The 16,894-nt window shown below is 36.3% G+C and overlaps 1 protein-coding gene across 1 annotated transcript in view; it reads left to right on the top strand.

The window, feature by feature from the left end:
• THOC2 (THO complex subunit 2) overlaps positions 1-16,894 on the top strand; it is a gene marked incomplete at its 5' end in the record, with an annotated part of 95,316 nt that overhangs the window by 63,375 nt on the left and 15,047 nt on the right. The window contains 14 exons of the mRNA XM_084258525.1: positions 1,714-1,831; positions 2,652-2,831; positions 3,603-3,767; positions 7,710-7,985; positions 9,316-9,457; positions 10,032-10,189; positions 11,106-11,234; positions 11,601-11,732; positions 11,819-12,003; positions 12,511-12,689; positions 12,925-13,027; positions 13,687-14,114; positions 14,307-14,365; positions 15,863-15,898. Coding sequence (XP_084114651.1) covers positions 1,714-1,831; positions 2,652-2,831; positions 3,603-3,767; positions 7,710-7,985; positions 9,316-9,457; positions 10,032-10,189; positions 11,106-11,234; positions 11,601-11,732; positions 11,819-12,003; positions 12,511-12,689; positions 12,925-13,027; positions 13,687-14,114; positions 14,307-14,365; positions 15,863-15,898 — 2,290 coding nt within the window. The remainder of the gene's footprint in view (positions 1-1,713; positions 1,832-2,651; positions 2,832-3,602; positions 3,768-7,709; positions 7,986-9,315; positions 9,458-10,031; positions 10,190-11,105; positions 11,235-11,600; positions 11,733-11,818; positions 12,004-12,510; positions 12,690-12,924; positions 13,028-13,686; positions 14,115-14,306; positions 14,366-15,862; positions 15,899-16,894) is intronic.

Raw genomic sequence — 16,894 nt, 5'->3', positions numbered from 1 at the left:
CATTGAGTACTATTAGGTAGCAGTTAACCTTTACATTGCATTGGTATAAACATGTTTAATTAGAGAGTGTATATAGTATCTTTAAAACACAATTATTTTTTTTTAATTTTTTTAAAGATTATTTATACATACATACATACATACATACATACATACATACATACATACAAGCACTGGGTACAGTCGGAAGCACGGGAGGGTGAGAGAATTCACCAGAGTCAGAGCAGGAAGCAGAACAGGCAGAAGGACCAAAGTACACTGCTGAGGGGAGCAGCGGGCGACAGGAGGAGAGGTCTGCACGCCATGTGGCACCCTCCTCCAGTGGCCGGGGAGCAGCCGGGGATCGAACCGGTGCTGCAGAGGCAGTGGGCAGCTTCGCAACCCGGCGCTCAACCGCTGCGCCACTGGGAGGCCCTAAAACACAATTATTTTTTATTTGCACTTGAGATACATAAAGCTTACATTCTGCTTATATAGTATTCTCTATTCTGTATAAATACTGAGTTTTATTATTCTAGTGCTTAGAGTTTGGATTGTTAGGTATATTAAAATACTTAAGCTGTAGACTGATGAGAATCAGAGAACTGGGCATTGTTTTTAAAACCTTTATGGTAAAAAACAAAAATATGGAAGCCATCTTGTGTTTCAGACAAATACTAGGTAATTCGCGACAAATTACTATTTTGATTTAGGAAAAACATTAAAAAATTTAAATTTGGGATTTTATTAATGTATCATGTTGTATAGACCCATCTATCCTGTGCATTTTACTGTTCTGTGTGTATAGGCCAGTAGAACACAACATTTTTAAATCTGTAATTTACTTTTCAGTACTTTGAATATAATTCTCATGATCAGTTAATTAGGAGAGGTTCAAAGAAAACGTATTTCATTGGTACTAATTTGTGCGAGGTACTAATCCTGTTTTTAAAATGTGCTTAAGGACAGACACAACACTTATTTTAGACTCTGTATCACAACTTGAGACTTCCATGTGCTTCCTTCTTTCTCCTCTTTTTCTCTCCCTCCATTTCTTCTAAGTGTATGTGGCCATTCTATATCTTTAGACTCCTTTTCAGTATTTGGATTGTTTAAAAAGATGGTGCTACATGATCAAAAACTGTATTGACTGTTCTGTAGTAGAAGAGAAAATAATGCTATGAAGGACATTATTGGGTCAACTGATAAAATGAAATATGAACTGTAGATAAGGTAAAAAGTATTGTATCATTGTTAGACTTACCAAAGTTGATAGCTATGCTGTATTCATGTATGAAAATAGCTGTATTCTTAGGAAATACATTCCCAGAAATTTTAGGGATTAAAATCTACCCATGAAATGATATAAATAACTTACTCTCAAGCAGTTTAAAAAATTGTGTGTGTGTGTCTAGAAAGAGGGAGGGAGGGAGAGAGAAAGCATAAATGATGATAGAACAGGAATAAAAATGTAGTAGTTGGGATAAAGGGTATATGGGGTGTGCTTTGTACTATTTTTATTTTTGCATCGTGTCTGCAAGTTTGAAATTATTTCCAAGTAAAAACTTAAACACAAACATATATGCCAAGTATTTTTTAATGTAGTTCTACGAATGCAGTTTTCCCTTAAAAATGACTTCAGCTCTTCTGCCCATATTTATATACAAAATGATTTAGGGTTTTAGTTACGACCTATTGTCACTTTTTGAACTATACCTCTTTTTTTCTGAATAGTTTTGACCTGCTTATATTGAAAGAAGTGGTACAAAAAATGGCAGGAATAGAAATTACGGAGGAAATGACAATGGAGCAACTAGAGGCCATGACAGGTGGAGAACAACTAAAAGCCGAGGTGAGAGCTGCTATTTTTTGCCTCATTGACTTTTTTTATTAAGAATTGTTTTTATTTATTTATACATACAAGAACTGGGGTATAGAGGTACGGGGTGGGGGGTGGGGGTGTTGATGGTGAGAGGATTCATCAGAGACAGAGTGGGGAGCCGAACAGGCAGATGAGGGGAGCAGTGGGTGAGACAGGAGAGATCTGCTGTGCCATGTGGGTTAGCAACCTGGTCGAGGATCGAACTCATGCTGCAGTGGCTGGTGATAGCTTCATAGTGCTGAGACTTAATCCATTGCACCACCAAGGAGGTCCCCTCATTGACTTTTTAAATTAAAAATGTATGCATGCCCATAATAAAGAATCCAAATATATACATGAAGCCAAACAGCAAAGATTTGTACCCTGCTTTCACAACTGCCCCTGCCTCCCATTTGAAAAATTGAGATACACTAGTTTGTTTAACCTTTCTAGAAAGGTGAAGCAAAATATAAAAGATAGCAAGGGAAATAAATACCAGATATTTTGTGGTTGTTGATATCCTAATTGGCATAAATCTCAACATAGTTACTCATGAATCTATTGCACACTGAATAATTCTATAGGGGACCACAAGCTTGAAAATGGAAAATATACAGACGTTTAAAGAAAATTGACAGTTATTTTTAATCCATTCACTATAATAATTAATAGTACCATTAAAATTTGTTAAGGAGGTGGTAGGGAATATAGAATATGAGTTTTTTATCTTCAGGATTGTATCTGAACTTTTTCGAATCAGATGGCATGTGTTACATACTATATGCTGGTAAATTTGTCTTCTCTTTTTCAGGGTGGTTATTTTGGCCAGATTAGAAACACTAAAAAATCCTCTCAGAGATTGAAGGATGCACTATTAGACCATGATCTTGCTCTTCCTCTCTGTTTGCTTATGGCTCAGCAGAGGAATGGGGTAATCTTTCAGGAAGGTGGAGAGAAACATTTGAAACTTGTGGGAAAGCTCTATGATCAGGCAAGTTGAAGTGACTTTTGTTTATACATGGATACTTTTTATGCTGATAATGGAAAACTGTGTGATATAGTTCAAAAAATGTCATTTTGCATACCATGACTGTGAAATGGATCTAGTAATGTAATAGGGGCTATACCCATGAAAATTATGGTATTGAGAGACGACTCTAGGAGAAAGAATACTATGTATACGACTTTCAATTTAGAAGACAACTTCAAGTTGTTTGCTCATATCGTCCCCAATCTCTGGAAATCTTGAATTTTAATGACAACAAAGTAGATGTGATCTTTTAAGTTTTTTCCCTTGTAATGTAGTTAGTAGTAGTTAAACACATTTTGTAGGCTACTCATAGGTTTTGGTGCTTAATATTTATAAATATACATTATAAATAAAGTTTTCATCTTTTAAAAAAAGTTTTCATCTTTTTAAGGTCAAGGGAATTGCCTTCTATATACATACATTTGTTTTATGTGATTTAGGTGTAGATATTCCACTACTAAAAATGATGAGCAATAGCTTGGAACTTGAGACCTGGTGGCGAAAACCTTGGAATTAGTCAAGCTTTCACTAAATTCCCATTTTGAGGGGATCTTTTGTAGTATGATTATGTGATTCTGTTTGTAGATTGTCTCTAAAGTTCTTTCAAGTTGTAAAATGAGTTGTTAATGAAAATGTTACTAAAATGATATATTAATCATTTTTGAAAATGTTCATGTTAGTTTTGTGAAATGGTAACACATTTGTATTTGTTGTCTTATTTTTTAAATTTAGTGTCATGATACCCTGGTACAGTTTGGTGGGTTTTTAGCATCTAATCTAAGCACGGAAGATTATATAAAGCGAGTGCCTTCAATTGATGTGCTCTGTAATGAATTTCATACGCCCCATGATGCAGCATTTTTCCTGTCTAGGCCAATGTATGCACATCATATTTCGGTAAGTATAAGTGTCATTTAATAATGATCCCAAATTATTTAACTCATATTTGTAAATACACTTTAGTTTTACATATAGATTATGGCCCCTTGGAGAGTTACTCTTTTGTTAATACTCAGCTTTGAGCATTGTACAATGACAGTGCCCCTTTTAAAAGTAAGTCTTGCTTTACTATTACTTCTCCATCTTATGGGCCCTCTAGAACTGGTTCTTTCAAAAATTATTATAGATGAGTCATCTAGGAAGTATTTTAAATACTCCATCTTATTTCCCAAAAAATTAATTCAGTAACTTGAATGGAGCCTGGAAATTTATTTGTTTTTTTTTTTTTAACAAGCATTAGATAGTTCTAATGCATTTGAATCTGTAAATCGTTCTAACAACACTCCCGTTGAATACAGTCATGTTTTCTCAATGATAATATCCTTGTCAGGTGGTTGACTTAACTATTTTACTCCCTTGAAACAAATAAAATTGGATTTACCTAGCACCCAATGCGCTAGAAACTCTTGCAATCTCTGGTGTATAACTTCTAGGAAAAGTATATTTATGGTTCTTGTTTTATTTCTCTCCACCTAAATGAAACACTAAATACAAAAAGCAATGTTTACATGTCAACTGCTACAGACAGCACATTTCCCTCTAACCTCTAACTAAATGTTAATTGATTTAATTATCACTTTATAGCATTATGCAGCAGCTCCTGTGCTGTATATTCTCTAGCAGGAAAAAGAGGATAAGGGAAGAACATTAGACCTTTCTTTTCCTTCTGAATCATTCAATCCAGAGAATTGTGTGCTTTTGTTGTGTAGTTATGTCTTATGTTGTTACCCCACCCTGAAGTAGATCAGTTTCAGCTGCTATACTATAAGGAACCTGATTTTGAAGGACTGAGGTGGAAGGATTATTTCATCTCAGGAATTCTGACCTATCGTGTGGTATACTGAGGTGAACATACTAATCAGCAACATAGAACCCTAGCAAACAGGAATACCTGGTCACCTGAGGTTCGCTGAACTTTTCCAGGTCAAGATAGAACAGGTTGTTTATACCAGTAGCTACCTTTTCTGTATCCTGTGCAAAATACTGTGTCTGTGATTTAAGAGATAACAAAAGTCTGAACAAAGATGTTTAATTTTCTCCTCACGTTTGAGGAGGGAAACAGCCAAATCAGTGATAAGTCTTTTACCCAAGGGCCACATTCCACCCTTGGAAAGGGAGTTAGTTCCTTGGCAATCTTGGTTGCACAGGATGGGCGTCCAAGCTTCCCTGGGGATTTTTACTTTTGCTTCTTGGGTAAAAGCCTCTCTTGTAGAACTTAAGATGAGAGAGTGAAGATATGTAAGTTGCTACCATAAATTGACTACTATCACGCTCTCATGGGAATAATTCAGCCCACCAGATATTGCTCAGGTAATTGGTCCAACAAGAGCTTTTTGAACAGTAATTAGGAGGACAGCAATAACTGGATATTAGTTCTATTCCATAGATATAGTGCCCCAGGTGACTTGAGATGTAGAGCTGTTATGACTCCATTTGACTGAAGAAGTGAGCTTGAAGAGGGATTTAAAGAGACTTTAGACAAGGAAGTACCCACCCTAGGTAAATATGAAGTATAACCATCTTTTCTGATAAAGCCTTAAAAAAAAACCCCCATAAAACAAAACATGATAGGGACTAGAGGAGTGCCTCGTAATCGAAGTCACAAACGTAGAAGCAGAGGAGTGGGGAGTCTTTGGCCTGGTATCGTATAACCGTCTCACGTGTAACCTAATTTTCACTTTTAGTTGTTGAGACCCACCTTGCAACATGGATCTGAAAGAAAGGCTTTCCCCTACTTCATATTCTAGATTTTACCCAAACTGGGTAGCTAAACTAATTATACAGGTAATTTCAGCACTATTTTATCCAGTGTGTTGTTAGAACCTTAGCAGATGTCATTCTGCTCACATGGATTCATGTTAATTACCATCAGAGTCCACTCTCAAATTTATAAGCTCTTATCCCTGCCGTTATTTGGTATCTGATGTAATTGGAACCTCCCTCATAAATAATATTCTTTATAGCTTTGTTACCTGTGTGGTTTTAATAGTTATCAATGTGTTCTCTAAAATGGGGATAACACGGGGCCTCCCTGGTGGCGCAAGGGGTTAAGCACTGCACCATGAAGCAATCTGCAGCCTCTGCAGCCTCTGCAGCATGAGTTCGATCCCCGGCCGGCAAGGGAGCAACCCACATGACGCAGCAGACCTCTCCTGACTTGCCCGCTGCTCCCCTCAGCAGTGTATTTCAGTAGATCTGCCTGTTCTGTTTCCCACTCTGTCTCTGGTGAATCCTCTTACTCCCCACATCTCTGGCCTGTACCCCAGCTCTTGTATGCAAAAATAAATAAAATCTTTAAAAAAAATGTGGATAACATGAAGTAAATCTTCCCAGTTCTAGAATAATTGTAAGATTCTCAGATCCTGCTTGAGATACACACTCTAGAACAAAACATTGTTGGTATGCCTGGGTTATAGCAGCACTCTGGACTGTACGGAGCCAAGACTGTCACATTGTAGGACTGGAAATGGAAGCTTTCACCTCTAACTTTCTAGTTCTGGGCTCCTTGTTTAGCACAAGCTGTGAATGATTTAAGTGCCTTTCTAACATAAAGAAGCAGCCTGTTGGGGCCTCCCTGGTGGCGCAAGGGGTTAAGAACCACATTATGAAGCAATCTGCAGCCTCTGCAGCGCGAGTTCGATCCCTGGCCGGCCAGGGAGCAACCCACATGGTGCAGCAGACCTCTCCTGACTCACCTGCTGCTCCCCTCAGCAGTGTACTTTGTCAGTCTGCCTGTTCTGTTCTCCGCTCTGTCCCTGGTGAATCATCTCTGGCCTGTACCCCAGCTCTTGTATACATAAATATATAAATCTTTAAAAAAAAAATGGAGAGAAGCAGCCTGTTTTAAATCTCCCCTTAGGTTCATCTTCAGGGATGATGCCTAACCCAAACAAAATTTTCTGGTTCAGAGTGCTTTCATGTTAAAGAGAGTAAAGAACAGGAGACAATGGCAACAACTCCACTTTGTAGTACTTTCTTTTTTACATTTGACATATACTCTATATATTAATATGTAGCTCCTCTCATTGTACTAAAAGATTTGTTTTCTCATACGATTGAGAGAATGGTCTTCCCCTGACTCTTTCCCAAATTAGGAGAAACCAGTTAGGCCAACGAAGCTGCGGTTTCTACATGCTTTAAACTCCAGTGTATTATGGCCATTCATAGGAAATCTTAATTAGTGTGGCAGTCGAATGTGGCCAATTAGTCTGGGTTTGCCTGAGACTTTTCCATTTTTAGCACTACACACTTGCCTTCCAGAAAAGCCCTCAGTCACTGGCAAACCTGGATACTTTTGGTTACCCTATTTAGCAGTCTTATGGTTACTTTCTCAGTGTTCACCCGTCTTCCTAATTGTCAAAGTATAATAGGCAGTAGGGACTATATGTATTGCCAAACCGTTCTGTCCTGCTTGACTATTACTAATTCCATTCTGCCTCTTCACTAGTGTTAAGACCCTCTACTTGGTTTTCTTGAATAACTCAAAAGCAGGAGCGGAAACCCTACATGTTCAATCCTTGATGCAGCAGTAATAGAGCGTGAGGTCAGGAGAATAGATGAGGGACATAAATGCCCTATTCATTTGCTCACCAGGTCAGATTTAATAAGAATCTGTGAAACTCCTAGTGAACATGCAGTACAAAAGGTTGGAGCAACTTCCAGTGATTATTTAATCTTAACATGTTATTGGAAGGAAACTAGAATTCCTGCAGCAGTTATGAGATTAGTCATCTTCTGGTTCTTGAAAAGGGAGCATAGGTTTTTAATACTATGTAAGTCTGTGCTCTAAATTGTGTGTGTGTGTGTGTGTGTGTTTGTGTTTTACTTTTTTATCTCCAGTCAAAGTATGATGAACTTAAAAAATCAGAAAAGGGAAGTAAACAGCAGCATAAAGTTCATAAGTATATTACATCATGTGAAATGGTAATGGCTCCTGTACATGAAGCAGTGGTCTCCTTACACGTTTCCAAAGTCTGGGATGACATCAGCCCTCAATTCTATGCCACATTCTGGTCATTGACAATGTATGACCTTGCAGTTCCACATACCAGCTATGAACGAGAAGTTAATAAACTTAAAATCCAGATGAAAGCAATTGATGACAATCAGGAAATGGTAAGTTTTTGTTTTAATATCTTAAGTACAGTAACGTTATGGTATTAATTCCTGTTATCCATACTTAAAGCTATTATCTTATTGCTTTAAAATATTTTCTTAAGTGGGTTTAAAGGGGATCTCTCAATGTGGGAGCAGGGGCCTGGTGAATGGGTGATTATGATAAAACAAAAGTTGCTTGAGTTTGCTTTTCTACTGAAGGTTGTGTTAGCAACTTAAAATGATCCATGTAAATCCACTTGTAAGAGTAATAGTTGCCCAAAGGAAAACTCTTTAGGAAAAGGCTTTATTGAAGAGGTAAGTCTTTAGCTGGGCAGGTCTTGAAGATAGATTATGTTTGGTGATATGGAGGCAAATAGGTCACTCTAGAGCTCCAGCAAAGTTTTTTTTTTTAAATGTTACTTTATTTTTTTTAATAGAGGCATGCTTTATTTATTTATTTGTTTGTTTGTTTATACATGCACTGGGTACAGTCAGAAGCGGGGGAGGGTGAGAGAATTCACCAGAGCCAGAGCGGGGAGCAGAACAGGCCGAAGGACCGAAGTACACTGCTGAGGGGAGCAGCGGGTGGCAGGAGAGGTCTGCGCGCCATGTGGGACCCTCCTCTGGTGGCTAGGGAGCAGCCGGGGATCGAACCGGCACTGCAGAGGCTGCGGGCAGCTTTGCAACCCAGAGCTCAACCGCTGCGCCACGGGGGAGGCCCTCCAGCAAAGTTTTAAGGGTACTATTTTTACTGTAGTGAATGGTCTTAATCATTCACTTGAATTGTTAAGATAGGACCAGATTATGTAGAGCATTGAAAGTTAGAAAAGAAGACTTGATAAAATTGAGAGCTATTTTTAGATTCTTGAGCAGGGAAATAGTGATGGTAAAAATGATACTTTAGAAAGTTTACCTGGGGTAGCAGTATAAAGGATGCATTTGATGTAGAGAAAGGACTTGCATTAGGCTAGAGACCAGCTAGATGGCTCTTTGGGTGATTCATTATGAGGTATTGGAACATAGACTATGGTAGAGGTAGTGGGCATGAACAGGACAGGTAAGCACTTCAGATAATGGAATGAAAGAGAAGGAAGAGTCAAAAGTGACTATGCCTCAGACTAAAAGTACCGGTATTAGCAAGGTAGCCTATTTTGACCTTATATGAAGGCTGAATAATTTTGTTAGATTGTTGAATGGAGTAGGTAAAAGTGCAACCAAGTGGGCTCTTAAACATCCATTTTGAAGATATTAATATAAAGATTCAGCATTTATCTCTTTGAACTTTTTAATTAAAAGAAAGGGAGGTCATCACCTATAGTTAGAAAAGTATCTAACTTATACTTTGCAGCCTCCAAATAAAAAGAAAAAAGAGAAGGAGCGTTGTACTGCTCTACAGGACAAACTTCTTGAAGAAGAAAAGAAACAGATGGAACATGTACAGCGAGTTCTGCAGAGACTGAAACTGGAAAAAGATAACTGGCTTTTAGCAAGTAAGTTGTTGGAATTGTTACATTCTGCAACTATGAAGTTTCAAAAGCAAACTTATAATTTCAGAGATGTTGAGGTGTGTTATTTGTATTTCACCTCAGTATTCACTATCCTGTTCTTTGGTTATTTGTTAACATAGGTTGGATTCACATGTTCACCAAAAGAAGTTTTCTGGGGCCTTCCCTGGTGGCGCAGCGGTTGAGCTCTGGGCTGCGAGGCTGCCCGCAGCCTCTGCAGCGCCGGTTCGTTCCCCTGCTGCCCTGCTGCTGGCGACGGTCCCACAAAAAAAAAAAAAAAAGTTTTCTGGTGGAATTACTTGATGTATAACTATAATACTGGCAACTTATCATTTAACTTTTCTGTATAAAATCATATTTCTGGATAAATTATAGATAGAAAAATGTCCACAAAGTGAAAATGACAGCCTTATCCCAGGCATGACCTTTTGGTTACAAACTATAGGTAGTTTGTGGTATTATAGCATTCTCTACACTAAAGTTAATATGTTATGTTTAGTGGCCTTGAGGCACTTGAGGAAGAAGTTTATCACTTAATATATTCTTCCCTTATTTTTAGAATCTACCAAAAATGAGACCATCACAAAATTTCTACAGCTGTGTATATTTCCTCGATGTATTTTTTCAGCAATTGATGCTGTTTACTGTGCTCGTTTTGTTGAATTGGTACATCAACAGAAAACTCCAAATTTTTCCACACTTCTTTGCTATGATCGAGTAAGTTCTTTTTGTGCAACCTTAAAAAAAAGTCTCACACAAAGATTGTCATACATTATAGAGGTGTTACTGTGTGTGTGGTTAAAAGCATGAACTTCAGGGCCAAGTGCCTAAACTTGAGTCATAGCTCTATTACTTTCTAGCTATATGATCTTTGGCAAGCTCTTTAACTTCTCTGTGCCTCGGTTTTCTAATCTGTAAAACGGGATGATAGTATCTGCTTCATAAGATTGTTGTGTGGATTAACTGAATCCCTACACACAAAATCACTTTGAGTGGTGACTAATAGAGAATGAATACTCTTACTTAAGCAGTTAACTCACCATTTAGATTTATATGTTTGTCATAATAGGTAGAACTGTCCACCATTCTTAACCTTTACCCCCCCCCAAAAAACAAAAATGCTTACAGTTTTGCATAGGCATACAAGTGGATGGGGGTCCTTTCAGTATGGCCATACTCAGATTTTTTTGCATCTGGCTTTTTTTCTTAATTTCTGCATTTTGTGTTTTAAAAAATGTAACATAGGTTTATAGCATGTCAGCTGCCTTTTTCTGGTTTTTTTTTTTTTTTTTTTGTCAGCCTAGCCTCTGCTTGCTGTCCCCCTAACCCCATTAATATATCTATGGCTAAGTCTTTGTTAAAGAAGTTAAGATGTAATAATAGTGATAGGTATTTTCTTCTATTATTAGAAATCAGCTTTCTTATAAAAGTTTTTAAAAATATTGTTGTTGCTTTTTGAATATGCTATTTCCTCACAGAACCTAAAATTGTTAAAGGTCTCTGGGATTTATGAATATATAAAAGGGAAGAAATGTTACCTGTTTATTATGATTTGTTGTCACGATCTTTTATTATTCTGAATTAATTTTGACCTTGCTTGGCTTTTATTTTTCAAACATTTTTTTTCCTGTAGGTTTTCTCTGACATAATTTATACAGTTGCAAGTTGTACTGAAAATGAAGCTAGTCGATATGGGAGATTTCTTTGCTGCATGCTAGAGACTGTGACCAGGTGGCACAGTGATAGAGCCACATATGAAAAGGTATAACTAATAAAATACCCTTGCCTTTTAATCTGTATATAATGACCACTTCCAGTAACCTCTGGTTTGTTCAGTTTAAAAAAGAAAGATGAATTTAATTAAAGTTGTCAAACATTGTTTAAAATGTTTAAAAGCACAGTTCATTTGTTTAAAAAAATGCTGGGTTTTTTTTAATCCTATCTCAAATTGATGTTCCAAATTAATGTTGAATAAGCTGAACTTTTCTGTGAGAGCATTCATTCAAATATATATTGTGTTTTCATGTGGAATCATTAATCTCCTCTACTTAAGTTTCAGCTTTTGCTATTGGGGTGGGGAGGGATCAGATTTTTTCCTCAAAAGTGACCACCTTTTTTTCCCTCTTAGGAATGTGGAAACTATCCAGGATTTCTTACTATATTACGGGCAACTGGATTTGATGGCGGAAATAAAGCTGATCAATTAGACTATGAAAATTTTCGACATGTTGTACATAAATGGCATTATAAATTAACAAAGGTAAATAAAATTGTATTTCTCAAAGATTTTTTTTCTTTTCATACTTAACACTTGTATAATAACAGATCTTAAAATATTTATTGTAGGCATCGGTACATTGCCTTGAAACAGGCGAATATACTCACATCAGGAATATTTTGATTGTGCTAACAAAAATACTTCCTTGGTACCCAAAAGTTTTGAATCTGGGTCAGGCTTTGGAAAGAAGAGTGCATAAAATCTGCCAGGAAGAAAAAGAGAAGAGGCCAGATCTATATGCATTGGCTATGGGGTAACACAATTATACTTTAATGTGATTTATGAGACTAGATGACAGAAGGATACTGAAGACTTTAAAAATGTTTTACAGTGTTGAACTTTATCTTCTGCCTTACTTCAGGAGATTATGGGAGATTATGCGATCATGTTCCCACAGGCTGGTGAGAGTTGTCAATCCTGATTATCAGCTTCCGGTCTATACTGGACAATAGTTTCAAAAGTCATATAGAATATGTTTTGGTTTGAAAGAAACATAATTTTAGCATCAGTTGAATTATCAGATTTTCAATAGTGGGACAAAAATGGCATCTTAATTTAGGGATTAGTTGAAATTTTTATTTTTGAGAAAGCATCTAGGGCTCTCTCTAAAGACCTTTAAAAACTTACTAAAAATTAATGCTTTTTTATTCTCTGGAACCAAGTAGCAATGCAAATAACTTGCTTATTTTGTTCATTTATACTCCGTATTTGTGCTTTTTGATTTGTATTTGTATATTTAAACACTTTGTGCGACTTTCAGCTACTCTGGGCAGTTGAAAAGTAGAAAGTCATACATGATACCTGAAAATGAGTTTCATCACAAAGACCCCCCTCCGAGGAACGCAGTTGCCAGTGTGCAAAATGGCCCTGGTGGTGGGCCTTCTTCATCGTCAATAGGAAATGCATCTAAATCTGATGAAAGCAGTACTGAGGAGACTGGTATGCTTATTTGTATAAATTAATAAATAATATATTTTGTTTCACTAAACTGAAATGTTTTGTATCACATGGCAAGTTAATGCTGGCTTAGTATTGCTTTTTTATTTCCTAGGTAGGAGTGTGTAACTGTTTAGAAGTAAAATTTTCTTTTTAATCAATCTGTAATCATTTTGCTGTGAAATTGTAGTTAATTTCATTTGGGGGCTTGTCAACTAAAACTTTACCTTTATTTCAGATAAATCAAGGGAGAGATCTCAGTGTGGTTTGAAAGCAGTTAATAAAGCTTCTAGTGCCACTCCGAAAGGGAATTCAAGCAATGGAAATAGTGGCTCTAACAGGTAGGAACTTTATGCTATATGTAAACTTTCTGAAGTCTTATATGGGCAATATTTTAGTATGCATGAAAGAGGTTGGTAGTTGACTACTAGGAAAGTCGTTTATGTTGGACATTGAAATTTCTATGTACCCCAGTTTTGATGATTTCATATGTTTTGTTTAATCCTAAAACTGACTTTGCTTCTTCTGGAATGTACAGGAGAAGGTAGGTAGTGAAGTTTAAAAAAAAGATATTTTATGATTGACTGTTTGGTAGAGATAATCTGAATAAGGATAGTTAGCATAAAGGAAGTCTAACCTGATTTAGACCAGTGATCCATCCAGGCAAGTAATCCAGTTCCTGATAGCAGCACCTTATTTGGCTTGTGGGATAATTTTTGTTCGTTACCTTGTAATCCCCAGAGGTTGTAAATGTGTACCAAAAAGAAAAAAATTGATTTGGCATCATTTTAATCATTCTTTTACATTGCTATTCATGAATTTGATTACTTACTGGATAGAAAAGTACTTCCTTTTGACTTATCTTAAAGTTGTCCTTTAATTTTCAAAGGGCTGCTCTTAGTTCTAATATTTTTGATCAAGAAGAAATTTTTTTATTTAAAATGCAGAACACATTTTATGACTATATGTCTTAAAATCTCATGTTTTTATTCGTAATCAGCAAAGCTGTTAAAGAAAATGACAAAGAAAAAGGGAAAGAAAAAGAAAAAGAGAAAAAAGAAAAGACTCCAGCTACTACTCCAGAGGCCAGGGTACTTGGTAAAGATGGTAAAGAAAAACCGAAAGAAGAGCGGCCAAATAAAGATGAAAAAGCGAGAGAGACCAAAGAAAGAACACCTAAGTCTGATAAAGAGAAAGAAAAATTCAAGAAGGAAGAAAAAGCTAAAGATGAGAAATTCAAGACCACTGTCCCCAACATAGAGTCAAAATCGATTCAAGAAAAGGAAAGAGAGAAGGAGCCATCCAGAGAAAGAGATATAGCAAAGGAAATGAAATCAAAGGAAAATGTTAAAGGAGGAGAAAAACCACCTGTTTCTGGGTCCTTGAAGTCACCTGTTCCCCGATCAGATATTACAGAGCCTGAAAGGGGCAAGTACCCTTTCTTTCTATTTTTGTTTACATTTGGTTCTTGTCATGTGTGTTGATTCTTGTCTCCTTGTTGTGATCAGTTCTTTAGGGACTTTAATGGGGAAACTAATACTTGATGACCTTTAAAAATTTTTTTTTGTATTTGAAAAATGTGGAAATGTACCTTATTGTTACTATTTTTTGCCCCAACAGAACAAAAACGCCGCAAAATTGATACCCACCCTTCTCCATCACATTCCTCAACAGTAAAGGTTAGTATAGCCTGAGGAAGGCAGCGTCCGTGTTAGGCTCACCTGTTTGGAATACGTGTCCTGACTTCCTTCAAGTCTTGTGCCAAGTATTCACTGGAGCCACTGGAGGTTTTATATTGCATTAGCAAATGAATTTTTTACATATTGGTGGACTGATATTTTTTCCTATTGAGTATTTTTATTATAAAAATATTAAAACTTCAAGGACCTAGCACTAATTTTGTAGTGTTGCAAAGTGCAAGAGAAATTTTACCCAGAAGTGCCTCACTGCTTTAAGCAGTCTTTTTTGGAGTGCAATGGTAGCTTCAAGCAAATGAATCTTTTCAGCAGAATGAAGCCTATTTTTCGGCATAAATATTGAAGAATGTATAGCACTGAAGACTTCCTGGATGATGCAGGATAAACAAGATACCTCTGAATTCATCAAGCTTCTTGATGAGCATCATACCGATGTGTGCCTTCTAAGAAGGAGTCTTGAAAGGCGTTCCATTTTAAAGTCTCCTTGGTGATCAGTTCTCCTGTAGTTGTGTATATTCAGTGAGCATGCAGCTTCTTGTATCTTCCCTTGGAGGTTTGTTTATACCCATTGGGTTCCCAACAAGTTGAACCTTGCGTTACGATAAAAGCAGATGTGGCATCCAGTCCTACCACCCAGCAAAGAGAAACCCCAGGCATTCAACTGCAGCACAAAATCGTGGGTGTAGCCTTCTTGAAGACTCAGGGTAGCCATTCCTTGCTCCATATTTAATTTTAATTCTAAAGTCATCTAATTTCATGGAATCTTTGAATTTGCAGTACGTTGAACTTTTAAAACTGTAAGTTAACTAATTCTTCATCAAGAGCACTGTGGTGGAATACCATAATTGATTTCTTTTTCTTTTTTTTTTTAAGTGCTTATTTTTGGTGGGAGGTATGAAATCACCATCAGAGGCACTTTGTAAAAATAAGTAATTACTCTTTTATGGAATATATTTTGTTTTCTTGTTAATATAATGCCACTAAGTTTTCTGGCTAGGATTAAAAATTTTGTATATTTATGGTAGAGTCACAAGTAAAGTAAAATTTGAAACCTCCCAATTAAAGAAAAAGTATGAAAATGGATGGCATGTTGGTCTTCCACAGTGACCTCCACTATTTTAAACTTTTTGTGGAGAATATGTTTTGTTTTTTATGCCTTTTGACATTAACTATAGCTTAAGTACAGTATTACGAAATATGTGGCATTGACATTTATTTTTAAGTTGTGAGTAGAGATAGTAAGGTTTTTATTTGTTACATTGAATACATATAATTTAGTTTTTTTAACATTATAACTCCATTACATAGTTTTTGCTTTTGTTTTTTTTATTGTTGATATTCATATAATAATGACATCATGAGATTTATCCTCACAAGAAGTAGCTGGTTTATTTTCAGGTTACAGCCATACTTCCCAAAGTTCCTCTGGGTTCTGAGAACTATGCCAGCTCACCTGTCATCTCCATTCATTTTCTACAGGACAGTCTCATCGAACTCAAGGAGTCTTCAGCAAAGGTTTGAGTCTTTTAAAATCATCATGCCTAAGTAAAACAAACAAAACTTCATTTATTTAGTAGATACCCTCGCCCTAGTAAACTCAGTAAGCTGTAGAATAACCTTTAAAAATACCCATCACAAACTGAAACATTGAAAGACAGTGGTCCCTTTTAATGAGATTGTTATAAAATGTGTGTCATGGGGCAACATTTCTATAATCTCTCCTTGCTTGCTGTGTTATGCATTATCCTTTTATGCTTCAAATCTGGAAATATGTTTAAGGGTTGGGGAAGGGGTTGTTGGTTTGTTTTGGGGAGTAAGTAGGCTTATTTTAATTTCTCAAAACAAATCTGTCAGACTGTTTTCTGACTTTTTTGAAAAGACAACAAAAGACCAAAAAATAAATTTGATGCGTTCACTTTACTGTTTTAACAACAGCCATCTCAAACCACAAAATTCTTTATATTGCCTATGCCAAGCTACCTTTTTGGTAGTTGTAGCAGAACATCAAGAAATATGGTTAATGTAAACTAATTATTCTCCCGTATGGGAATACTTGATGCTTATGTTTACATGTCAGTATTAATTTTTGCCTATGACTCTACTTTCTTGGGTATTCTACTACTAAAAAATAATGTGCGGTTTGTGTATCTTATTACAGAGTTCATCTCATTGTAGTTGAATTGTCCATTGTTCATGTTATTTCGTCTTTTTATTATTATAAAATTTGTATTCTCCTTCACCTTGATTTTCTACTTTGCCTCCTCTTTTACCTGCTAAGTATTATTCTTTACTGGTGGTACCAATACAAAATGAAATTTTGAAACAAATTCAATTGACATTACTAACTGCTTTTAGATCCATAGTTTTATAATGAAGTGTCTGGATATTGGGCAAATAAGCACTAGTTTTTAATCATTTAGATTAGCCAACATGCCTATGTCCTGAAATTGTAGCATTGTTTTTAGAATATGCTGTATCAATCAAGAGTCTATCAGCTGTACCGTGAATGCT

The sequence above is a fragment of the Talpa europaea genome (genome assembly GCF_964194135.1).
Source record: "Talpa europaea genome assembly, chromosome: X".
Classification (NCBI taxonomy): domain Eukaryota; kingdom Metazoa; phylum Chordata; class Mammalia; order Eulipotyphla; family Talpidae; genus Talpa; species Talpa europaea.
This window is presented reverse-complemented; position numbering and strand designations above follow the sequence as displayed.